This window comes from Dryobates pubescens, chromosome 29 (genome assembly GCF_014839835.1).
Source record: "Dryobates pubescens isolate bDryPub1 chromosome 29, bDryPub1.pri, whole genome shotgun sequence".
NCBI classification, from domain to species: domain Eukaryota; kingdom Metazoa; phylum Chordata; class Aves; order Piciformes; family Picidae; genus Dryobates; species Dryobates pubescens.
In genome coordinates, this window is record NC_071640.1 from 6,908,683 (window position 1) to 6,935,421 (window position 26,739).

Here is a 26,739-nt window from a genome sequence, read left to right on the forward strand (position 1 = left end):
GACTCCTGTCAAGTCCATCCTGTTCTGAGCAAGGCTGAGTGAAGCAGTTAGTGCATATCCATGGCAGTGTTTTTTACAACAGTGAGCAGCCCCACAATTCTCCAGAAGCAGAACAAGTAGGCTTAAGAGCTCTGTAGTGAGAGAACTGGAATTTTACAGAGGAAGAGGTGTATTAAGAAATGTGCTGTGGAACAGCTGCCTATTGTCAGAAAGTACAACTGCAAGAAGCCAGTGTATGTTGCCATAATTCTGCAGGCATTCTGCCTCAATTGGCTTTTAAATTAATCTCAAAAATATTGCTGGTATTTCTAAAACCAGCTGAAATAGGGAATGTGTTTTTACAGCTACAGATCTGGGGGCTGGTTTTGTTTGTTTGTTTGCTTTTCAGTCTTCTGTCATTCTGGGATTTCTTGCATTGCTAAATATTTTTCTGATTTACTGTAGTAAGTCCTGTGGTAGAAAACAGAAGTTTAAGTATGACAATAATTTATTTTCCCTCTACTTTTTTCCAAAGTTCTGTCCTGCTTTCAATAAGGCTCTGTTGAAATGGCACCTTTTTGTTCAGAGCACTTTCCATTGCTATTTCTGCTTTCAAATAGCAAAGAATTTGTAGCAATCCTGATAATACATTACAGTCACCAGCAGTCTCATTGTTTTATTTTTTCCTCAGCAGATGTAATGTTACTGAGGTTATTCAACTGTCTGAGGTAGTTCTTTGATAAACTATTCAGAAACAATTACTGTATTTCATAGAATCCTAGAATGGCTTAGAAGAGACCTCAGAGTTCATCTACTCCACTGTTGGCTCCCAGCTATGGGCAGCTCTCAACTAGAGTTGGCTGCTCCAGCCCTTAGCAAGCCTGGCCTTGAATACCCCCAGGGAGGAGGTATCCACAGCCTCTCTGGGCAACCCATTCTATTGTCTCACCACCCACATACTGAAGAACTCCTTCCTAAGATCCTGTCTAAATCTACACTCCCTCAGTTTAAAACCACTCCCTCTTGTCCTGTTGCTAGACACCCTTATGAAAAGTCCCTCTTCCAGGCTTTCTCTAGGATACCTTAAGGTATTGGAAGACAGCTCTAAGGTCCCCCCAGAGTCTTCTTTAAGCTGAAGAGCCCCAGCTTCATCTGCCTGTCCTCATAGCAGAGATATTCCAGCCCTTGGATCATTTTTGTGGCCCTCCTCTGGAAGGCCACAAAGCTATTTTGTTCATAGCTGAAGACTTACATTGAATTACATTTTGATCTTTTTATTCTTACTAGGTAGTACATTTTCAAACAACAGTGCCACTTTGGGTGATGGGGAGTTTAATCTTAACTTGACTATGTTGCCCTTTGCTGTGGGTGATTTAGCAGATGTTATTATTTGTTATCTCTGCAGATTTCATCTTTTAACATTTTATGATCTCCTTCATTGCTTCTTTTACAGCTGTTGAATCGCAAAGACAAGACCACCTTTGAGAAGTTAGACTATTTACTGTCCAAGGAAGATAATTATAAAAGGACACGAGAGTACATCAGAAGCTTGAAAATGGTTCCTACTATTCCATATTTAGGTGAGTGTAAATCTTCATCTGTAGCTCATTTTCACTGACAAGCACAAATACAGCATGTTGTACTCGTGGAGGACACTGCCTATAGAAGGTATGATTCTCTGTTTCGTATAGAGAAAATTAGATCTGTTGGATTATTTTTGAGCTATACACTGTTCAGGATCTGTGATTTGTAATAGTTTTGTGCATTATTCACATCTTAAACTGTGGGCTGTTTGTTATCCTTGTCTTCAGAGCATTGGGTTTCTAAAATGCCTTTGAGTACGACGTGATTAAAAACCTTGTTCCTGCAGCTTTCATGTTTGCTGGACTGTTGTTTCAGATACCTTCTAATGTGATGTCTCTGTGGTGTAGTTGTAGGTTTATGTCAGTTTCTTAGAAATACTTAAAAGAGAGGTACAAAGTTTGTAGTCTGTTCAGTTGATTGACTTGTCTCCTCAAGTATTCCCCTGTGTTAGTCCTGTAGACACACTAGATCATTCTTTCCCTGACTGCTCTTTTAACTCGCAGTTCCTGCCCGTTACTCAACTGTGCTGCATTCCTGAGGAACACTGCAAAAAACCAGATTCCAGTTAAACAAGGATATTCAGACACTGAATGCCTTTCTAGTAATGGGCTTTCTAAAACGAAGAGTTAATCTAAGCAGCATTTAACTGTCTTCTGTAAGTAACAGAGTAGAAGCAACAAGATAATTGAGTGTAATCGTTTTCAAGTGCCCAGGAAAAGACTGTTACAGTTGTTTGCCTTTTCTGTAGCAGTCTACGTATGCAAAGCATGGCCCTGTTGGAGTAATTGTTTTGAACATTCTATAAATATGACTTCCAGACAAAAATATATTAAAAAAAATCAACCCAAGTCTGTAATTTCCATCATAGATATTCAGCACAAGTTACTAATGTTTGACCAAGGTGTAACTGGCAGAATACATCATAAAAAGAGGTCTTCAAACATTTTAAAGTATTGATACAGCCACAAACTCCAATTCTAATTCAAGTTTTACCTAAAAGGAATGGCTGCTATTCCTGACATAAGAATTCCAGCTAATGACCTACAGTCACAGCCACACACATGAAGAGAAGAGAAATATTCTAGGAATGATGCATAACAGTTCTTAGAGAATGTGCTCTGTTCTTGGAAGGCTTCTCATCAATGTGGTACCTCTTACTTAGAAGCAATCCTGACATATTCACAGACTTTCAAGTAAGATACATGAGGAAAACTTTACTTTTTGCATAGGCTTTTTAGCACCTCAGGCTTGTTAGCATCCTTAAAGTACTCAAGAGACACACAAACCCCCTTTAGGGGGATGTGTAAGCAATCAAAACCATCAGTAACTTCATCTGGTTTGCAGTAGGCTTTTTAGAGTCTTGATTCCTTTTGGTTTTTTGCTGTTTATTCTGTTGATTAGAGCATATACTTGAGAAGAAAGCATGACATGGTACTGTGCTTATTTTAATGGTTTGGAGATAGTTGTTTGGGTGGTTTGTTACTTGGTTTTTGGGGGGTTTAGTTACCACCACCAAAAGGAAGGAGCATGTTTCTGTGAAGGTAAGATCCTTAGCAAATTGTTCTTTGCAGAATTTCTTTTGTTCTTTATCAAGGGACTGCAAGAGAGGAAAATAGATGCATCAGAATTACTGACAAATACATTGTCATGGACAGCTTGACTTAGAAGCTTTTTAGGCTCAAAGATAGAGGATATGAACAACTTCTGGGCGTGTTTTATTTACTGTATTTGTGTTTATGGAGTGGAAGACTGGCATAAATTCAGAAGTGTAAAGTTTTCATGCATCTGTGTACTGTTTGTATACAGCAGTTCTGTCAGTCTGTTCAGCTGTCTAATCCTTCTTTGAAGGAATGAACTTTGAATTCAGGCTTGGTTTGATTTTGGTCAGAGTTAAAATCGTGAAGTGCTCTCTTTCTTACTAATCTTCTCTTCAGGGTTGTTTGCATAGGTCCAATAAGCCTATGTCTACATGGCATACCAGAGTTCACCTCCCTTTATTTCAAGCATGTTCAAAATTGTCATCTGGACAAAGTTCTCATGTTGTGCAACCTCTTTGCATTAAGCCTTTCTGCAGGGCAGCCGTTTTGTTAGCGCTGACAGTTGATGGTTGCTTTTCTACTCCTTTGTTGTTTATGCTGCATTATGTCTGGGGTTTTTTGGCTGAAAAAACTCTTGGTACCTGTTTTTTTTCAGTGATTATTGAAAGCAGAGTTGTATTCCTTCCCTGTAGAGTGCTCTCATTAGGTGTGCATTAAATACACCTTGTTCCTTATCTGCATCTGTAATGAGCAATGCCTAAGTCTGGAGAGCATCTTTAAGCAGGAAGTTTGAGAGGAAACAAGATCCTGTTTTTCTGATTTATCCTTAACAAATTTATAACCTGATAGGGACTGTATGTTCTACATGGATGAGGTGTAAGTGCCTGATAAGAATTCTTAGGTACCTGCCTTTATTCTTGTACTCTAATAGTTTCTTGCATTCTAACAGTCTCTTAAATGTAACTTGTTTTCAGTATCTTGTGGTGTTAAGACATCAGTCTACTGTGTGAGTTTTCTTGTCGAAAGTAGATGCCAACAGGAATTTTACTGCCTTAATGCTATGATCCTGATTGTTAGAGCACTGCCAGGCTGCAGAGCCAGTAGATGCATTTAATGTTGCCTAAAATATAATTGTTTTCTGGAGTCCAGTAGATAAACCAGTGGAAGAGAAAGCTTGAATTGTTTGAAAATCTGGGGGGTTTTGTAGGACCTGCAGAAAGTTCTTCCTTCTTGGGATGTGTGGAAATCTACTATTTTTCTCAGCTGAGAATTGCTTTGCCTTTGATGTTGCAATATTTAGACACTTCACACCTGTTAATAGGAGCTGTGCATCAGAATTGATTTGAGTCATGAGGCAGAGTGGTTTGAAAATGAGTAATGATTCTTGGAGTAATCTGAACTAAAACAAGATGAAGTCTGAAGGTGTCAAAATAACATTTGTTGCTTTATTAAAGGATTACAATATTACAGGGGTAATCTAATATATTAAAAACCCTACTTTTATATACAACACATGCTACATCATGTCAGTTTAATGCACATCATACTGTGGTAAAGAAATGATGAGGTAATAAGGGAGAAAGTGTGCAAGCACGCACAGACACACAGTAAACGTCTTACAGGCTTACTGAAAAATATATTGAACTTCCAGAGGTCTTTTGCTTTCCCCTCTTGTATGCATTCTTTAACTTCTATTTTTCATAGTAGTTGCTGTTTTGAAATGGGTGTTTGTAACAACCTGTTCTAGGAGCCTACCTCAGAAGAACATTAGAATGATCCCAGTCTGTATTTCCTAAGTTGTGACTGACCTCTAAATATAGATGAGTAAATCTATTTGATAATTTGACAGTAGTGTAATTGTGAAATATGGTAAATACAGCTTCTTTTGGCTACAGGTAACTTCTTTTTATATACATTTTCATCTACTGGCTAAGGATATTAAATAGCTTATATATTGGTATCCATCATTTGCCTGCAAAGTTGGATAATCCCTTTAATTTATATCCAGCCATTTCTGATTACAGAGGCTACACAGCAGGTGATGAGTGAAGTAATGTACAAACTACTGTGGCAGTTGTGTAGTACAGTATGTTGCTTATACAGTACATCTGTTGTAAATCTGGTTCCATTTCCATATGCAGGTAGCTACTTTATTTAGGTAGGAAAACTCATTAGTGTTTTCAGTCTAAAAATACTAGAATCAAATGAGTTCTTAGAGGAGCAGATTATTAAAATGCTCAAAGTGTGAAGGGGAGAGACTGGATTTATCACAATGGTTTGAATATTTGTTCTCAAAATCCAATTATTTGGTACTAACTTTATTTATGGCAGTTATCATTAAATCAGAATAATCACACTAATGTACATATACCAGCTACACAGTTCAAAGGATATGATTTCCTGTGTCAGTTCCTTGCTTATAATAATAATAAAACTCTTGCTGTACAGTTTGTAATATTTCCTGTATTTGAGAATATTTATACATAATATAACATACACAAATATTTTAAGTGTTGTGGCAGTATTTTTACCATCCAAACTTAATTTACAGGGAATAAAAACCAGAAAGTTTATCTACAATCCATCTAAACTGCCAGCTCTAAAAGGCTTAATATCACTACTTTCAGTACCAAGAAGTGTTCTGAATGTTGTCACTTCAGTTCCTGGGGTTTTTTTTCTTCATCTGTGTTGGTTTTTTTTCCTGGAGTGATTCTTGACTATACAATATACAAGCCCTCACATCTTAGCAATAAATGTACAATATCTTACATTCTTCATTTCCGAAAAGATAATTCCAGGTAATAACATCCTAGCTTTATGTGATTTTTTTATTTTTTTTTTTTTAGAACAAGAAAGGAAACCAGGAGAGGAGATATTTCAGTGGAATGTGTTGGGGTTAGGTCTTATCATCATAACAACTTTCTTTAGTGAATACGATCCCCCTCGGAATTCGGCCCAGTAAACACCATCCTGATAACGACTGCGGTAGTGGCCTCCACGATACCAAACTCCATTGAGATTAGAGTGAGCACATGCATTGTACCACCATCCTCCCTTCTGGTAATGAGCACAGTTACCTGCAAAACAAAGCTCTGCTTCAGTATTAGAAGTAAATGAAGTATCTTGCAGCAAGCAAGCTGAGCACAAACCCATTTTTACAAACGTGTTTTTAAACTGTGTTGAACATGTAGCTACCGTGTGGTAGAGGTGGATGTGAGCTTCTCAGGAACCAGCTCTGTGGTTAGGTTGTACAGATGGACAAGTTAGTCTTACTCTCCCTTGCTGGAAAACTTGTTTGCTTTACTGTGTCAAATTACACCCCCCAGCATATGTTACTTGTTCAGTGTAAATGATAATTCAATGACAATTTTTGTTTCATTGTTAGAAGACAAAAAGGTTGATACACCAATTCATGCTTCACAAATTGCAGTGGGTTGGAAGGGACCCTCAAAGGTCATTTTGTCCCACTCCCCTGCAGTGAGCAGGAGCACCTCCAACTAGATCAGGCTGCCCAAAGCCACATCAAGTCTGATCTTGAATGTCTCCAGGGGTGGGGCCTTCCTATGTTACCAAATCTTAAATCTCTAAAAATGTAATTTGTGTGGGTATGGCCATAAGTATTTTTCCTTTAAAAAAGGAAAAAAGACATAAAAAGGGGGAGAGGGACAGATAGACAGGGGAAGGGGAACAGCCAGAAAATCAAGGGGTCTTGTACCTGTGTAGACATCGTGGTCCCGGTCCAGCGTGGTGAATTGTTTCCCGTTGTGCCAAGTGAAGGAGTCTCCTGCATTCCCATTGTAGCGTCCCAGTCTCAACTTGTAATATTCACTTTCTGGTTCCAGTCTGAAGCTGGCATATTCAGCAAACACTTTTCGACCTGACCAGTCTTCCATTGTTATGAGCAGTTTGTAGTTGCCTTGATTTGTTAGCAAATAAATATTTTCTAATCCAAGCCAATACTCTCCATCTATATTACCAAATCCTTGCTGTAAAGGAAGCAAGAGCAGCATGTTAATATTATGTAACTCCTTCAGTGGTAAATCTGTGCTAAGTAGACACCCATAGTAACTTATTTGATAGAGAATTCCTCTTCTGGAAGGATGAACACACAAGTTCCTTCTCAAGCTGTTAGCCAGACTCTAAATTCCCCTTTTAAATGAACTTTTATCAATCATTTTTATAGGATAGAAAACATTGAACTGCTCACTTGTCCTGACCTTGTATGTTTCCCAGTTCCTGAAAAAGTTGACAGACCCATCCAGCCTTCTCTGGATGACTGTCCAGCCACCAGGGTCATGCCGTTGATCACACCAGACCTGCATAAGCTGGTTTGTGTTCTCTGGTTTTACAAGATAGATGGAACTTGTATCATGGCCGTCCTCTAAAGCTTGTAGGCAGTCTCTCCAGGGCCCTGTGTCAAAACAGAAGGACTCTGCATCAAAATGCAGCTGAGCATATCTTTAATGCAGGGTGGGATTTGAAGTGGTAGCTTTTGACAGTAGGTTTGCTTCTGAATAGTGTATGGGCTTCCTCTTACTGAAAGTACAGCGTCCACTGAGTGTTTTCAAACATTAGTTTGTTGTAACTTCATTTCTGGAACATTTCACAATGAAGTACTGATAAAGGTTAATTGTTTTGGTTTGGTTTTTTTTAAGGCAGCTGCACTTACTGTTTGTAGCTTCAAAGAAACTATGAATGACTCCATAGATGAGTATTAATAGTAATAATTTCCTTTAGGAGAAAAAAATGGTAAACTTGACTTTGTTTTTGAGAAATTCAGCTTTTTACATGCCCTAAAAAGTCAGTGGCACAGATACTAACAATGGAACTGGCAACTTAATTCAAGGACTTGGGTTGTTACTGTTGTCACTTTAATGATAACACAAAAGTAGAAATTGATTTGTAACATGAATTGCTCACTTACATAGTGAGTGAAACTTCAGGTGAAGACTTCAAAAATATTTTTCATTCACAAAAATTACAAATTATATAATATATACAAATTTAATGCTTTTCTGTTTTCAGGAGATGCCTTTTTTCTCCCCCCCCCCCAAGTTTAATAGAGTGCATAAAGACCTTAGGCCTTTTGAACGTACCTCACATTTATGATTTTCAAAGACATTTTCTCTAGTGGGAAGATGTTAGATTCCATTTTAATGAGTGAGAAATTTAGATAGACACCCTTAGTTGCTTTGCTGCATAAGCAGAAATGAAGTCAACAAGAACCCTCATCTGTTACTGTCAAGATATTCTCTTTAAATTATTTCAGTTCATTTACCCTTTCTCACACTTCACTGTCCAGTACTGGTAATGCTGGAGTTTCTCTTGTGCTCAGTAAATGAGTTAGTAACACATGAAGTTTACAGAAACAGACTCAGTGTTTTGAGAGTGGGATATTTTCTTTTGGTCTTCTCAACCAGGGTTCAGGCATCTGCTTCTCAGGGCAGCCTGGGCCAGTGTCTCACTACCCTGACAGTAAAATATTTTCTTTCCTTCTATCTAGTCTAAATTTCTCTCTTTTAGTTTAAAACCATCACCTCTCATCCTGTCACAACAGGCCCTGCTAAAATGTCTATCCCCATCTTATTGGCCCCTTTAAGTACAGGAGAAGGTCTCCCTGAAGCTTCCTGTCATCCAGGCTGAACAACCCCAACTCTCTCAGCCTGGCCTCGAATCAGAATGGTTCCAGCCCTCCCATCATAGTCTTGGTCTCCCCTGGCTCCACTCCAACAGGTCCATGTAGAATAGAACAGAACAGAATTAACCAGGTTGGAAAAGACCTCTCAGATCATTGAGTCCCAACCTATCAGCCAACAGTATCTAATCAACTAAACCACAGCAACGAGCGTCCCATCCAGTCTCTTCCTAAACACCTCCAGTAATTGCTCTTAGGAAGCAGAGATTACCTAGTTCTGCTTTGCACTGCTACTTGCACGCTGTGTAGCACATTAAGGAAATGAGATGTGATATTTCAAGTTCTTACATATGGAAACTTGGATCCACATAGCTTTTAATTAATTTAAAATCATTAATATGAATGGGAAAGATAAGATCTGTTTTGAAGCAGTGAAGTCGCATTAGTCTTACATGCAGGCATGATCTGTGTGCATAATTTACTTAAATGTTGATTGTTTTGGTAGGGGTGGGTGAGTGGGTTGGTTGGTTGGTTGACTCTTGTTGCCTACCTCTTTCAGTGGGTTACCAACTTCCAACTCTGCTGGGAGAAGAATACAGAAGATAAAAAAAATACAGCCAGGTTTTGCAACTCACTGGGGATAGTTTTTTTTTCATAGATAACTATAATAGAGAAAAGGTGGGGGGGAACCACATGGGATATTTGAACCCAGTAAAGTAGGGAAGAGCTGATTGAAAATGGGAAGTAGGAAGCAGTGCAGGTGATCTTGATGGTGAAATAATGGAGGCCACAGGTTTGGTTTTTTAAAAAAAGGAAACCAAAAAGAAGGAATTTTGTCAGCACAAGGAAGCTGTGAACCAGTTAATGAGTTTACAGGAGAGGGTAATAGGAATGAGAAAGGTCTTTAAAGAATGCTTGAAAGATACTTCGCTTACAGAGAAGCAGAGAAAATGCTGTACTAAGCTTCAACCTACTTTGAGATCAAAGTGTTGTTATTGAAGAGGCCATTCTGCAGTGTATTGCTCCAAAGAAACAGACCAGATTTTTCTGCTGGGTTTTTGTTTTACATAGAACATTAGAATCATCATATTTTTGGCTGAGGTTCTGCCTGCCACAATGTAAGCTTTGGCGAGTTCATCTCTGACAAGATTGTGAAATAACTGTTTGGTGGCAGCGTACTTCAGATTGAAACACCTGCTCAAGTTTCTTTCATTACGTCTATTTCCATGGAGAAATAAGTTGGTTTCCTTTTAATGTGGAAGTTGCATGATTTGACAGCTCTAAGGAGTCTGATGTCATTTGGAATATGTCACAAATACTCTTGTAATATGTTCTGAGTACAGTTCCGTGTGCCTTACTCTGTTTCAAGTCTTGGTTTCAGATGTCTGTGTGTTCCCTGTCTTTTTTTTTCTCTGAAGCCAAGTGCCTGTTGCCCACCCACTGGTGAACAGATTTCTCTTACATGGGACACAGTACTTGACTACTTTTTTGAAATATGTGAGACAATACTTGAAACTAGATTCTTTACCTGATATTTCTGTATCAGATCAAGTGATCTCTAATGCAATTTCAGATGGCTCTAACCTTGCTTATGGCAGAACTCCTAAGACTCTTAGGAGGGCTGTATAGTATTCCTTACTACTCTATCACTTGCTTCTCTTTGCTTCTGTCTTAGGGCACAGGGGGGGTCCCATGTGAGGTAGAGAGCACATACCTATTCCTTTGAGTTACACAGGCACAAAAGTTATCACATGCTAGCTCAACAGATCTGTGATAACTTCATGAAAGTTTACACACACACAGCGTCAAACCTCCTCAAATGTCATGAATTAGAGCAGTTCCCTCCTGGGCACAGGTAAATGAAATTTAGGTGATTGACTCTTACTGAGATCTATCTGCAACTCCTTTCTGTGGGGCTAATCTGTCTGAATAGGCTCAACAGTCAGAATTTATTTGCTTTTTTTTCTTACCTGTGCTTGTACTACAGACATGTATATTAAAAATACACAAGATAGGGACACAGGCAACATCAGATCTCTGAAGTCTCAATTGATTCAAAATAACTCATTTGCATTTACTTTGCTAAATAAATTCTGCCTGTAGTTATGATACTACAATTAAGATGCTGACCCATTGCACGTGAGCATGAACTAATGAAGACATATTACTTACCAGATGGTTTATCAGTTGAAGTTGGAATGCTGGTCACTGCGGGCATGGTTGGTAAGGTGGGTGGCAGAACCTTTAAGTTCTGATCGCTCTGAATCTCGTTAGTAGAGATCTGGTTAATAATGCGGTTGTAAGTAGGAGGCTGGTAGACTTTATTCGGCGGCTGAGGCGTTTGTGGCAGTGGCTTTATGGGTGGCATTCTTTGACAGTGCTCTTCCAGTTGGGCGATTATTATTGACTGATTATTGGCGATCGTCATCAGATGTTGGTACTTGTGCTCTAAGTCTTTGTATTTGTTTGCAAGCTGCAACATATCTGCAGTTTGGTTCAAAATCTTATTCTCAAGCTGTGAAAGTTCTAAGGCGTTGTCACGCTTTCGGATGATTTCATGTAGTAACTGCATGTAGAGTTGGGTGACACGAGAATTCATGTTCCTGCTCTCTTTCCTTAAGAGTTTCACCTCGTTAACAATCCCACCATCCACCTCTACCAGTTGCTGGAGAGTTTCTATTTGTCTCTTTTGTTTAAGAAGTTCATTGTTAAGTAACTGTAACTCTTGCTTATTTACCCTGTTTTCAAGTAGAACTTCAGGCTCCTTAGAGTTTACACAAATGGCACCCGTCACTCTCTGCTGAGGTACAATAAAGGTGTAAGTGCACTTGTCCTGCGTCTCACTGGAACGCTTGTATCTGTTCATGTAAATGAATTCTTGTTCTGTTTCCTCATTGTTGCCTTCAAATTCTTGAGTTTCACTTGCAGTAGCTCCCACAACAGATACTAGCATTAAACAGATGAATCTTGTTGTCGTCATGATCCTCTAGTTCTGGTCAAATATTCTTCTGCAAGGAACTTCTAAAAATCTGTTTTAAAATAAATGTATCGGTCAATAACAAATAGGAAGTCAATGCAAGTGTACAACTGATTAATCTGCTCTAAAACTTACGGGATACCACACAGTAATTAGTACAGCCGTGTACAGGAGATTTTTCTCATGCAACCTGAATTTATGTTGGCTAAAGGGGACATCATTCTATCATTCTGTGGCCAGATATGTAGTTACTAGTTACTAGTTTATCCAAAGCCTGCCAAGAACCACAAGGAACCAAGTACTAAATACCAGGGTTTGAAAAGTCTTCTCCTCCAGGCAAGTACCACAAAAGTTTCCAAGATTAGTGTTTTCATTTAAATATGAGTTATGTTTTCCTTTCTTACAGTTACAAATACAACCTTTAAGTGTAGACAGAGTGTAAGCTAATATGTGCTCTTAAAAGTTCTAACGATATTAAACAGCTCATTTGCAGTGTTTTCTAACTGCATGTAGATTGCAGGAGACACAACTTAGGTACAATTTTACTTTGGTCAGCAGTATTGAACCTCGTAGTTTTAAAAAATATATAATTATATAAAGGAAAAAGTTACTCAACACAAGTCCTTAAAAGTTAGACATTCAAAATTCTACTGCCCAAATATAGGCAGTGTAAAATCTGTTGTTTTTTTCCAGACAATTGGAATTACAACTGGAATATTTATTGAGACTGTCACTGGAGACATTGCCTTTACACTCAGCCTGGTCTCTTCTTGGTAGGGGCAAACCACATGTATATGTGCACGGTGGACAAGGATGACCCCCAGCTATTAAAATTAGCTGATAGTGTTTATTGACATACTGCAACAGGAGCCTTCTGGTGAAATAGTGATAGGATGAGACAAAACAGCTTTAAGCTGATTTATACTGGAGATGAGGAAGAAATTCTTTATAGTCAGGGTGGTGAGACTATGGAACAGGCTGCCTGGGGGAGGGGTGGGGGGGTGGCGTGGATGCCCCCTCCCAGGAGGTGTTCAAGGCTGGGCTGGATGTGGCCTTGAGCAACCAGGTCTAGGGGAACGTGTCCCTGCTTGTGGCAGGCAGGTCAGAACTCGATGATCTTTAAGGTCTCTTCCAGCCCAAACTATTCTGTGATTCTATGAATCTAAGAAATTACACTTGGTTCTCAGATCAGATTCATAATCAAGATGGAAATTTGAGGCCATCACAATCTCTGTTAAAAATGTCAATACCAGAACTTCCTAGGCAACAGTCTCTTGGAAATACGAACGTTGTCACTGCTGCCAGGAATCCCCTGTCACAGATCACTCTCATATCAGCTGCTGGAACAGCACTCCGACATCATGTATTTGTAACAGCTTTTTGTTACTGAATTTAAATAGGCATGTGTATATAATAACCTAGTTTTCCCAAAATAAATAAAATGGGGAGGAAATGCAGCATGGAGCTTTGTCAGTGGGCAAGGCCTGCTTGATGCTTTTTAAAGTCAAGGTGATGCTTGGAAACCATTTCACATGGAATAACCATTCAGTGTTTAAATAACTGTCACCTTACTGCTTGGTCATCTTGGTCCAATGGCATGTTTTAAATAACATGACATGATGATAGGAACAGCTGTCAGAAACTGGAATGAGTCCAGCTGGGCACAACCAACATGAACAGCTAGAGGCTGGAAGGAGATGATATATGAGGAGAAGCAAAAAGAGCTAGGTGTTCCAGCCTCCAGAGGACAAGGTGAAGGAGGCATCTTGCTGCTGTCTTCAACTACTTAATGAGTGTGTGTAGAGAAGATGGATTATTTTTATAAGTACACAGTGAACTTATAATGGTCACAGACTGCCTGAGGGAAAACTTATTTTGGACTTTAGAAAGAATGAATTTGACAAGGAGGGTGACCAAGGACTGAAATAGTCAACCAAAGAGGTGGTGGAATCCCTGTTCCTGCAAGTGCCTAAAGTGTTGAATTGGGCAAGGCTCTGAAGCAGTCTGATTTAATGTTGAAATTAGCCTTGCTTTGCAAGGTGAAGGTGAGGTCCCATCCAGTCTCAGTTGTTCTGTCATACAGGCAGCTGCTGACTATAAAGAGAATTTTGTTTTAAGAGTATCAAGATGATTGATTTGCATGCTGAAAAAATTGCTCATGAGATGAGGTATGGTTGTCAGTCATTCACTTTTTTCTGTTGTTCTGAAAGAAACCATACAGGTTTCTGTAAATGCTTCTGTTATTTATTCAAACCAAAAGGACTTGATCCTTCTTACAGGTTTTGGATGCACATTTTTGCCTCACTTTGTTATTCAGAATAAACTCTGTTCTTGTTTTGCAAGCAGTAAGGAATTGGGCCTTGTGGAACTTGAGAGTCTTGAAAACTTGTCAGATAGAAGTTTGGTTTCTGAAAGTAAAGGAATGTTATTTGGAGCCCTGGAAAACAGGGAACATAAATTCACCCCAGACAGCTTTAACTTGCATAATCAGCATTTGCACAGCAGGTCACACTTGGAAACTCTGGCAGTTTTCCAAGCCTCATATTTCTGCACAGATGGACTGTTTTTGCAAATGTCTCTTGCATGTAGGTGTAAAATGAGTTTTATTTCACCCTTTGAAATAGGTTGGGGTGTTGGGTTTTTTTTCCCCTCAAAAACTGTAATTATTATGGCCACTGAAAAGAAACTAATTTCCTTAGAATTCACTTGTGTCTTTATTACCATATCTCTTTAGCTGAGCACGGGATTTAAGGTGCACGTTCTTCCCTACTGAAGAAATACAAAGCAACATAAACCAGTTTGGTGTTAAGAACTAGTTAAGAAAAAAATGGAACAGAAGTCATCAGCCTCATCTTAACATCTTTCAAAACAAAAGAGTATTTCAGTTGAAAAGGGACCTACAGTGATCATCTTATCCAACTGCCTGACCAATTCAGGGATGACCAAAAGATTAAGCCTATTCAGTGTTGACAGGCTTGAGAGCACCACTCTAGGAAGGCTGTTCCGGGGTTTGGCTACTGTTTGCAGAAGGCAAGCCACCACTGAATGACATCAGTGTGATTAGATTGTGCTGAAATGTGTCTCTCACATGATCTTGCTGCATGCCACCTTTTCTAAGGTGTTCGTCCTGTAAGGAAAAAAATGCATTGGAAGGCAAAGTACATTGGTAAGAGAATGCTCCTGTGCAAAGGGAAACACGAACCATGCTGGCTTCAGATGTACTGCTTCTTGCAGAGTCTGTTTATGAAGTGATCTCCAAATCTTTCATGGTCTGTACTTGCTTAGTTGAAAAAAAAAAAATCATTCAGAATGTGGCCTGTTTGTTGCATGTTGTGATGGACTACATGACATAAATGGCATTTCCTCTTTTCTGCAGATGGATTCAAATGAAGTTCAGAACCAACAGGCTTGCTTGAGCATCTCTCAGTGATTAATCTTTCAGGGAGAAAAAAGCTTGTTGGAGGAATTGGGGAGAGAAGCCAGAGAAACAATTTTAAGGAAGTATTTAATGTTTTTTAAGCTCTTCCTCCCCTTTCTGAGTACGAGAACATCAGATTCTTAAAAGAGCAAAATTCCTTCCCATGGGAGAGGAAGATCTTACTTACTCAGTGTCTAGCATACGCTACCTTTCAGTTTTTCTGTTGCACTTATGCCAAGTAATTGCTCATATTCCTTGTACTTAACTAGTGCTGTTGCTCGCTGATCACTTGGTTCTTCCTGTTTCTCAGGCTCCCTCATCTTCACTCCCTCTCAGTAGCTCTTCTGCAGTGGATTAGGAGGGAACTGTATGACTGAGGCTGCATTTGTCCCCAAAGCCAAATTCCACTTAGGCAGCTGTAGATTGTTCTAACTCACCTTTGTAGAGAACTACATTATGTAAAAGCTTCCCTGTAGGCTTGGTACACATTTTGTTATTACTGGAAATGCAGCATACCTGTCTGCTATCCTTGTGCGCACTGACAAAACAAATGTCCAAACAAAAAATGGGAGAGAAAGAAGCATGCTTAAAGAGCTGTAATTAAAATGACAACTCAAGTAGAACATGTAATTAGGAAAAAAAAAAAAAAAAAAGAGTTAGAAGCAAATTAATTTCTGGATTCTGGCTGTTCAAGACTTGTGTATTTGTGAAAGCACTTTTCATGGGAGTTGAGTTGGGACAAACTTGCCCTCGTGCAAACCTAAACCCCAAGTTTGTGTGTTTGTCATACTTGGCACTATAAATTATTTGGGAAAAATGCTCTTTTTTTTTATTATTCCATTTGTCTTTTACCAGTATATGTAAGAAAACTTCTGGCAGCATTGTTGTGTGGGCTGTAATCACAAGTATTCTTCATACTCCCAGCCAGCATAAGTGCTTTGGTTAAAATTACAGTTTGCAGACCAAATGTTTGGCTATCTGTATATAGAATTGGAAGTAGGTAATAATAAGTTGGTTTGTTTTGCTCATTCATTGTTTGCCCAACTGAGGATGTTCCCATGATCTGGTGAAAATAAAAAAAAGGAGGAAATAAACTTTCTGAAAGGGATATCAGATGTTGCAGTATTTGATTGTTTTTTCCTGTCGGCTAAAGGGGAAAAAGTAAATAAAATCTTTCTTTGGCTTTGCTTTGAAATTTTTTTCCTGGCCTGTACTCTGTCATGTTTATATGGGACTTCCAGTTAGTAAAAAAATATTACAAGTATCTTACTGGTACAAATATCTTGAAATTTATACATGACACTTCCACAAGATTTGAATATTCTACCACCTAAAATCAAGCAGATGTTTCACATCCCATAGCTTAATCGCTCTCTTGAGCCTGAATTGACACATGGGCAAAATATTTCTACATGCAAAATACTGATTTGGCAAATGTTCACTCTTTTAATCAGTTTCCTAGCTTTTCATGATTCCTCTTAAGGCAATGTTGGTACTGTGGCCTTTCCTTTTTTTAAGCTACTTCACACATTTCGGTGTGGATATTCCAGTGTTTTTCAGGGTTTTTTTGTTGGTTCTAAGCTTTTTGCTTCAGAGGATCTCATTTTTATAGAACAGACTCGTTGTGTCTCTGATTTTGTTAAATACCTCTCCTTGGGATTTTTCTGTAGAGTAGCCTTTTCAACCCTATGGCTGGTTTGGCAGATGGAATTTCTTTATAAATAGACATTTCTAAATTACTCTAGAAAGAAAAGCGTTTAGGAAAGCCTGAATATATCGTCGGTGCTTGCATCTAGATCTGAAGTGGTTTTGCAGGGTTGAATCTTTCCACCATTCAGGGAGTAGAATATCGTCTCTAAGTTTGTACTTTGTTCTTTTTACAACTAGACTTTTCAGCATTCTGCAGGAAAAAGAGCTGAGGCTGTAGGAAGACCACTGGACAGGGGCTGAGAATTTAGTATGTTTTACTTTGGCTTACAAATGAGTTGAAAGAGGAAATGTTTTGGCATTTAAGGAAGAATCACCTCTACTATAGCATTTCAGAGTAATACAAAAGTAAAATCATTGTCTATGTGTATCTTGTATGGAAAGCCTTAGCTAAGATAAAGGTGGGAAATGATTACCTGAATTTCATAGCACAATACAAATCTTGTATCTTAAATAACACTGGTTTGGGTTACTCCTACAGCTAAGGAGCATAACCCAGTAGGTAAAAGCAGTAGAATTGCTTCTGGGTGCTGCTCTTGTTTTTCTATATATAGTAAAATGTTATTAAGCCACTGGACTGTAGGTATGAAAATATGATGCACTGAGCTATATAAATGAAGCTTTTGTACAAGTGATACGTGACACTGTGTCTCCTCTTGGAGACTGCCTTACAGAGAAGGCAATTTTCTGTGCTGGAACTAGGATGTTCCAGGAGGAGTTTTCTGGGGACTTGAGTAAGTAGTTGAGTTGCAGTGCAGTTGAATTTATTGCAAAGATAATCAAATGAAGAAAAATCCTGCTAATTTGATTTGAGGAGCTAAAACATCAGAAGCTGGTATCTGATAAATACAGCATCAATTCTCACTTCAAAAAGTTAGATTTTTAGTGTCCTGTATGTTACAGCTCAGGAACTAAAAGAGGCATCTTTACGGGGCTTCAGTTATGATGGTGTTTGTAAACAAGATGGGGGAGTACATTTCCTATCTGACATCTTAAGCAGGAGTGCTCAGTAAGCTGTCAAAATAAAATAGGATTCCTTTAAGTCATTGTATCTTTGGGATAACAGCTGTTATTTTTCCAACAAACTGCTACCATTTTCCTTTGCTGTCATTCAGCCTCCCTCAAAAGGTTCCCAGAGTATTACATCCTTGAGAAAGTCAGTTCCATGAAATTCTACTTTATGCATGTGTCATCTTTTCTCCTTTCTTTGGTTTGGTGATTGTTGTTGGGGGTTTGTTTTGGTTTTGGTACTATGTAACTTTCATTGAAGAATGGATAGGCAAGGTCCAATGCTTACAATCTCTTCCCATCCTTGTAAATTGCTGTGATTCAAAGGCTTGATAGTCTAGGGACTGGGTCTTAGTTGGACATGCCAGAATTGAATGCACCATAATTAAACTGCTGACTCCAGAGGCTTTTAGAAATACCCAGCTAGATGACAAAACATCTATAAGAAGGATGAGATTCACACTTTTTACACAACACTGATGCTTTCTGACATTTCTTGTATGGTTGTTTTGACTTAGAAAAAAGCAGCAGTGCTGTGCTATGTATGGATGAGTTTGGTTTGCTGTGCTGACACTCTGCACAACATTCAGGTCAGTGAGCTAATCAGTTCTTGTGCTGGGTATATTCAGTAGAATGAAGCTTGCAGTCACTTGATGGGGTGACTTTTCCTACATACCTGTGGTACCTTTTGTGCATTCATCAAGCCTTTAGAGATATGAATGAAGGCAGAAAGGCACAGTGTTAGGTAGCTGTTGCAGTGTTTATTCTTGAAAAGATAAAGTATTTTATTTGATTGTGAATTCATACAAGTTTGGTAACTGTTCATTGGAAAGAAGCAGCATGGAAAACTAGCTATAAATCTTCACTGGGTCTTTGATACTTTTGTCTTTGATATTAAAAGGGTTTTTTTAGATTAGTGCATTTCTACATTTTAATTGGACTCTAAAGGCAAATGGAGAAAGGATGTCAAAAATGCAAAAATCCTGCTATAAAAGGATCAGAGGGTTTGGATATTTTTTTTGTGTTAACAAACATTAGTTTTTGCTTCTGCAGAGTCCTTTGATAGTCGGTGTTTGTGGACTTACAGTTAGCTGGCATGTTCCAGGCAGCAGGCCAGTAATATGATCTGTATTTCACAACACCATTGTGATAAGATAGATAAGCATGGATTTTTCTGAAGCTGCTTTCTTATTCCTTGCCCCGCTTCTCAGAGCTCCTGCTCTGTTCTAACTTCTCCAAAACATTCTCTTGCATGGAATTATATTAATCCATCCTCTCAGTTTTTTAGGTATGCCTTCATATTTAATGTGATTTATTCAATTTTGCCCTTTTCTAAGGAGAGGAACTTCCACTGGTACAGGTTTTTTGATGTTTAGATGAAGAGTGGGGGTGAAAAACCTGAACACTGGTTTTTATTTTTCTTTCCAGTTTTTTTAAAAGGGAACAGCAATTCACAGTGAAATTACAGCACAGCAGTATGCATGCCACATGTAGTAAGAAAAGCTTTAAAGCTGTGTTTGAAGTCCTAAAGTAAATATAGTGGATAGGAAGGGCTGATGCATCATAGCATGCACTTTCAGCATTGAAAACATGATGTAAAACTAAGTTGAAAAATTAAACTCTGGATTTATGAGGGGAATGGTTCCTGGTATTTTGCCAGTAGTTACTTGACTCCATTGTAAGCAGTGCCACACTGACAGAGCAATTAATTGCTTTGGATACATTTTTATAATGCTTTCTATACACAGCTCTTCTGTCCACTTAAAAGTCTGGTGAAATTCTGGTTCAAGCACTAGTTTATCCTGCTTAAAAGGAAACAGTTTGTTCACTGAGGGGAATGGATCACCAAAGCAACACTTTAGAACGACAGTAGCTTAATTAGCTCGTGGAGAACTTTTGTTTTGAAATACTATTCAAGTGCTGCAAGAAACTTCAAAAGATTGTGTATCTTTTGCTGCCATGTAACTTTTTTTCAGGTTTTGGCAAAAGAGCATTTTTAGTTAAAAGAAGCACAAATTTTCTTTCTGGGTTACCAGGCACTTTAGTCCTGTTTGTGGATTGTTCTTCGTGCTTTACTAAAGTTCTGTCATAGATGTGGAATGCAATTATTGAAAGAGAGCACTGCTTTTGTTGTTGCTTCCCTTAACAGCGGCCTCACCTTATTTTCACTTAATCCAATCACTACCAAAAAGTGCTCATACTGTGTGTGCTCACGTGAGCCTGCACATTGTCCATGAGAGCCCTTACACAGATGCACATTTTAATAACTCTGACTCATTTTACCCATGAAAAAGAGTAGTTAGGTCATATAGTAAATATTTAATTCTTACACAAAGGTATTCATAAATGCTGAGTTACTTGAGTGATGCTGCCAAGAAATCATGTATTTATTTCATAGATAAAAAATGTTCCACCGACATTTTATATCTCCTTGATCAGACGTAAGAGAGAACTGTTAATTTTTCTTACAGGTAGTCCTTTAGAAAAGTTATCATAGACATCAGCATGACCTAGAAGAAAAGTGCATGCTTTTTCAGAGCATCTGAGGAAGCATGAAGCCCAAAGTTACATGCAGAATTAAACAGGATTTTACAATATTCCATATTCTTGAAAATAAAAGCAGGAGGACTTTTCACTGCCTGGCATCATAAAATATCTCAACTGTCTTTTCAACTATATTTTAATAAGGCGGGGGGGTGGGGGGGAGGGGGCAGGCTTGCTGCTTTCTGCTAAGGAGCAGTAACGTCTTTGGCAAGCTTGCATTCACTCATGGTAGTCGGCTGGATGGCTGTGCAAACTCTTTAAACACAGCCCGTCGGTACTGACCGCCCTTACCTGGTCTCCTTTGGCTTTTGTTCAGTCCTGAGCGTGCTTTCACCAGAGGCTTTCAGAAGAGCTCGGACGCAGGAGTTGTGACATCTCACTTAGCCAAAGCCTACCTCTTCCGTGACCTGAAGCCTACCCAGAACAGCCCTGTGTGCTGTACTGGGAGTTACACAGAGAAATAACTCGGTGAACGACAAAAGTCTTTCTTTTTCTCCCTTTCTCTTCTTCAAGACTTTTCGCAGCGTGGCTCCCCGGGCTCAGCTACCCATCCGCACCGTGCTGCTTCGGAGGCAGAGCCCCAGCTGCTCTCGGGGAGGGCAGAGCTCAGGCTCGCTCCCTCAAAGCCTGGATTCCATCGCTTCACGCGAGGCTAGGGCAGCCTCATTTGAACTTCAGCTCCTTTGTGGTGACTTACATCCTGGTAGGGGAAGAAAAAAAAAAACCACAGCGTGCAGCAAACTGACAACTTCTGGTTGGAGGAGCCGCCTTCCCCCTCCCACTAGCGCCGGGGATCCACCAGCGGCGGCCGCCACCCCCCATGCCTCGCCGCCCCCCAGGCAGTGGGGCCGGCGGGGCCCGCCCGCAGCCCGTGACCTCATGGCTGGGGCGGGGGCGGCGCAGGGGGACCCGGGCCCAGCGCCCGGCAGTTCGGTGCGGTGGTGGCTTAGAGACTCCCTCCTCGCTCCTGGCACCACCAGCGTGTGAGAGCTCGGCCGGCCTCAGCCGCTTTGATTCAGTGATTAGCGATAATCTAACCCGAAGCTATCGATCCGCCGTGTGTGAAAACGTTCAGCTTCAGAGCCGGGAAGAGATTCTGGAGGCCGTGTGTGAGCAGCGTGGGTTTGGTGTTTTGGACCAAATGAGCTGTTAGAATGTGTGACTGCATGGTACCGTCCCCAGAATGCCGGGAAGGGGGCGTACGGGGTCCTTCCTGCTTAATCATCTTTTCACAGCGGTCCCTGATGTGGAGCGATGGGATGTTTGTCATCACAGCCACTGCAGCAGGCTCTGCTCGCTTACTGACTGCTCTTCAACGGTGAAAGGCTGCCTTATACAGAGCAGCGCTCATACTCTCCGTTTTTAGCACTTCATAGGTCATCTCTGTCAGGAAACAGCACATTCCCAGAGAAAAGAGAAGAAAAAAAAAAGAAAATAAATAAAGGAAAATCAAATTGTCCAAATTGAAGCAAGCTCTTAATCTAATGCAGATTGAGAATCCATCATTTGGCTGTACACCAGTGGATTTTTTAATGTCTGCTTGCTACTCGTGTCAGTGTGTTCCTAATTTGTTTGCTGTGAATTTGATTCCCCTAAGACCTTTCTAAAATTTGCTGTTACAGAACTTTGTGTGTGAAATCCATTCGGCAATTAGCTATCACTTCAGGGCTTACAAAAGATTTCTTTCAATTACTATAAGCTTTGTGTCTAAGATGTACTTATAACTTGCTGGAACTCTTGCAAAGAAATTGCCAAAAGTGAAACCTCTAATGGAACCAGGGTCATTCCTTCAAGCTACATTTGATCAGTTTAGCAAACCAAACTTCTTTCAGTGTTACTTTATATCATCGTCATCTTCAGACAGCTGTATGGTACTGAAATAAGAGAATGGCAGGAGTTGGAGAGAACCTGGGAAGATCATCCAGTCAACTCCCTTGCCAGAGTAGAATCACCTAGAGTAGATCACACAGGAATGCATCCAGCTGGGTTTTGAATGTCTGCAGAGAAGGAAACTCCACAACCTCTCTGGTAGCCTGTTCCAGTGCTCTGTCTCCCTCAGAGTAAAAAAGTTTTTCCTTGTGTTCATGTGGAACCTTCTATGCTCCAGCTTGCATTCGTTGCCCCTTGTCTTATCATTGGACATCAATGAGAAGAGCCTGGCTCTGTCCTCTCAATACTCATCCTTCATATCTTTATAAACATTAATGAGGTCATCCCTCAGTCTCCTCCAAGCTGAAATGACCCAGCTCCCTCAGAATTTCCTCATGATGGAGGCATTCCACTCACAGATGTGTGTGTTTGTGGTTTTTCAAGCAGTATTAAGATCTTAGCGTTTTGAAGAAACGGTGGAAATCACAGTGAGAACACTTGGGTTAATCAAAAGGCAGAGAGGCTTACTGATAGATTAAATCAAACTGTCTGTTCAAGTTCAAACATGTACAGGTAGTGGCTTTTATAATAATAAATTACTTCCATTATAAAAGTGAATGTCTGCTCTGTCAGGAGAACACATGTCTAAGTCTGTGACACTAATAATTCAGTACCCCATGGGCTTTTTAAGTTTCTTGTAGTTTTACTGTATGGTCTGCTATCCTTGCAGGGAATATCAGCACCTCTTATTACTTACTGCTGTTACATTATCTTCTAATTTACCTCAAAAGCTTACCCCTGTAGCTAAAGAGAGAGAACACAAAAGCAGGGACTGAAGTACTTATTTCAGTACTACTAAGTAGCATAGACTGATGCATGGGATTAAATCAGTGTAAAGCTTTTCCAGAGCACTACTTTTACACTGAAAAAGTTGATGTAATTGAAGCAGAATGTGATAATGCGATTCATTTTTGACAGATTTAGCAATAGCCCATTACATTTTTTTCCAACTTGCAAAAGATTCACACTCCTTCATTTCTGAGGTGCCTTTTCAACCTACAGACAGATGGAGTTTCTCCAGGGAGGGAACTGGGGAGCAGGAGGAGTGAAGAGCAGGAGGTTGCCATGAGTGTTTGCCAAGGTATTGAGGTGCCTGATTCCTGTGTGATCAATTTCTCAAAGTCCTGACTACTTACAGTGCTAGAGAGGTGACTCCCTACCTAGATTACTACTTGAGAATTTCATTTTCATTTAAAAAGGAGCATTTTCAGATTCATTCCTTTTATAGCAAACTACAGATTTCTAACTCACTCTTATGCCCCAGAGCACCATGCTTCTTGGAAGCAGAAGGTTTCCTAAGGACAAAATTCTTTATTTAGGACCATGTTTATAAATGATCCATAACAGCTTTTAAGTTCTTTAACATATATTTAAGCTCCATTGATTTTAGAGCACTTAATTAAGTGCAGTTAAATGCCTAAAATTTTACCCAGTGAAGGGGAGACTAAATAGAGACTTCTCTTGTGGTATGTTTCTTATTTATTAATGTTCTGTTACAGATAATCACATTATAAATAACAAATATTTGAAAGAGCAAAAGTAGCCAAACCAAATTTCTTTGATCACCCTCTTTTCTGAATAAGGAACAACAGCATATTACAGAGAACAACTTGCTGATTAAGTGCTGAGAGCTTTTTTGTCTTTTTAAAGCTGTTCAAACAGCTCATCCCTGGAAAGTTTTGTATATGGGTCCTTCCAAATTGTGTATGACAAAGTTGCCTGATCTCTTCAGTCTGTTGTTTTGTCTATTGGGAAAAATAGAGTTGTGTTAACTCAATAGGTGATAGGGAGTTTTTATTTGGATCTGCCAAGTGTTTGTAGGATATCTGAATTGTTTGGATAACACCAAGTGTTTGCCCTTTGGGAAGGATTGAAGAGAAAAATTAGGTTAGCCGTTGTGTGGACCCTCTGCTTAGACCAAATGGGAATGCTTTCTCCTTGGTTTTGTAGATCTGTGAAGCGCAGTTTGTTGCTTTTGTTAAAGGCTTTAGGCTGCATGGCAAGATTTTCAAAGCATTTCAGAGTTGTTCCATTTGCTTTTCATGCCGAGAATCTCAGAGATCAGCTAATATTTAAATCTGTGATTGGAGAATAACAAATCCTACTAATAGTATGATGCTAATAGCCAGTTATTTCTGGCTGAGAAAGCTGAAAATTGTCTTCACTGGTGTAATTCAGTCAGCAGGGAGTGGTCTAATGTTAGACTTGGCTTTAAAATCTGGTGAAAATACTGTAAAACAGCTGGTCATAGAAGTTAACTTTGAGTCAGTGATCAGAAGCTCAAGGAAAACAGATAAGAATGAGCTGATCTTAAGAAAGCAGACTTTGAGGAATCCAAGTGATGAGTTTTTCAGACACTGTGAGCTTCAGTCTCTGAATTCGTTTGCCACGGGATCTTTCAAAACCAACATTTTTTTCTAAATGTGTGTGTGGAAGAAAAAGCAGGAAAAAGAACAAGTAGACAGATTCAGAGAAGAAATGTTCTGAAGGAAAAATACCACCCAGACTTAAACACAAAAGTGTTTATACAAGATCTGTCTCAGGAAGTCCCTAAACCGCAATTCACTGCTGACAGGAAACTACATCTGGAAAACAACTACTGTACCTTTGCCTTTTTTCCTATATTCTCTTTTTTGAAGCATTCTGTGCTTTCTGACACTGGGTAACATAGGCTTAAAAAATTTTACATGAATCCCCATGAAGGTAGGCTGCTCATTTGAGGATTTGATATATCAAAAGGTAGAAATGAATGTCTTTTAGGAATGTTCTGTTTTCTCTGAAGCTCTTTAAATCAGCTGTCAAACGGAAAGGTCACGTCACTGAAACTGTATTACTTTCATTTCCTTTAAAAGTTGTGAATTTTTAAGCATGCTGAAATGTCACTGTAGAAGCACTCGTGTTTCCAGCTGTCTCTGCCAAGCATTAGTAGAAAACACTTGTCATCTTGAGTCTTTGAATTCCTAACAGGACTGATGTTACCTATTAGTTTAGTTTTAAGTATCTTTGGAGAACAGGAGACTCTGCAAATAAATGCTGCCATGGCAGACCTGAGAAACCTTGAGAAGGTTGATGAAGCTTGAAAAAGCAAGTCTGTATCTGCAGGACTCATAATGCCACTGCAATTAAAAGCATTGCCACTTTTGTAAGTGATGTATCTTCTTTCATAGAAAGGCATTTCCTTTATTTATGGGGGGGGGGGGGGGAAGACAAAGCTGTAGAGAACAAAGTTAAACATGAAAACTGAAGTGCAATTTAATGGTGTAAAGTAGCAGAGTGCTCTCCCTGAGGTAAATGTCTTGGTGTTGAGCTTTTGATTAAAGAAGCAATTCTCTCAATTAGCAAAGGAGGCTCAGGAAAAGAAAAACTTCCATCTAGAGCTACTCAGTGAATTTAACTCAATTCCCAAATAGTCTGGGGATGACTGAACCCACATTTTTGGCTAATTTATTTAATTGATGAAAAGTAATTAGTTTCAAGCTTACTCTGTCTTATTTATTAGCTGATAATATGTAAAGAACTGAAGAGCTAGATGGAACAGTGTGAAACACATGTCCTTCTGTTATGCTTTGGTTTTGTTCTTATGACTTAGAACACAAAATAGATCTGACTGAGACAGAAAAACGTAAGCATTATACAATCTACATTTGTGGATAGAGCTATAATAAGGAACAGGCCATTGTCACACACTTGGACCAGGGAAAGGACTAATTCTTTCCAAACTCAATCAAGATGGATCCTCACAACTTCCAGCTTCAATGAAAAAGTAAATATTTTTTTATGTATCCAGTGAACCAGCCTTATTTTCCCTTCTATTAATTTGTCTTCATGTTTCATTTTAACTTAGCCTAACACTGTACTATAGTGTCTAGTACAAGGTAATTTTTAACATCTCAACATAAAAAAGCCTTGCAGTTCAGAATATGCAAATGTGTGCAGGTTGTTAGGGCAGAGTGAACAGGCAAAAAAATGCTTCGTAGAAAGGAAGCAGGCTATCATATGGCCTGGAATGGATTTTTGTGCTCTTAACTGAATCTTGAGTTAGTAGAATTTTGTAAAGACTGATTTGCTTATTGCCTCTATAGTTATTTTTAATAAGAGACAAGAAAACAATTCATCTTGCACTAACGACTGGATGAAGTACATGTGGGCTTCAGGTTTACATCAGGTGGCTATATAAGTATTTCCTGATTTCTTATAGCTGTAATTAAGGGGACAGTTCTAACTCAGGACCAGTAAGGCCAGAAACAATTTGATGAATTGCCCAAGTGAGCAGCTCAAGGAATCTGTCATGATAAAATGTGGTGTTGTTATTGACTTGAGGCATATTTCTTGTGTCTCTGTTAAGTGTTGGTTATCATTGATACTGGTTGCAGCTCTTCTGTTACACAGCACAGTCACTTGTTCTTCAAAAAGTGAGAGG

General features: G+C 39.3%; 2 protein-coding genes across 3 annotated transcripts in view; one reads left to right on the forward strand and one right to left on the reverse strand.

Annotated features, from left to right (window-relative positions):
- RALGPS1 (Ral GEF with PH domain and SH3 binding motif 1) overlaps nt 1-26,739 on the forward strand; it is a 76,030-nt gene that overhangs the window by 11,744 nt on the left and 37,547 nt on the right. For both annotated transcript variants that reach the window (XM_009907492.2, XM_054174371.1), the window contains exon 8: nt 1,433-1,559. In XM_009907492.2, the coding sequence (XP_009905794.2) occupies nt 1,433-1,559 (127 nt within the window). The remainder of the gene's footprint in view (nt 1-1,432; nt 1,560-26,739) is intronic.
- On the reverse strand, nt 5,931-21,113 carry ANGPTL2 (angiopoietin like 2). The gene is made up of 5 exons (XM_009907491.2): nt 20,682-21,113; nt 10,909-11,765; nt 7,319-7,512; nt 6,817-7,087; nt 5,931-6,178 (listed from the first exon to the last, which is right to left on the reverse strand). Exons 2-5 carry the CDS (start codon nt 11,714-11,716, stop codon nt 5,979-5,981), a joined length of 1,473 nt encoding a protein of 490 aa, XP_009905793.1. The 5' UTR covers nt 11,717-11,765; nt 20,682-21,113; the 3' UTR covers nt 5,931-5,978.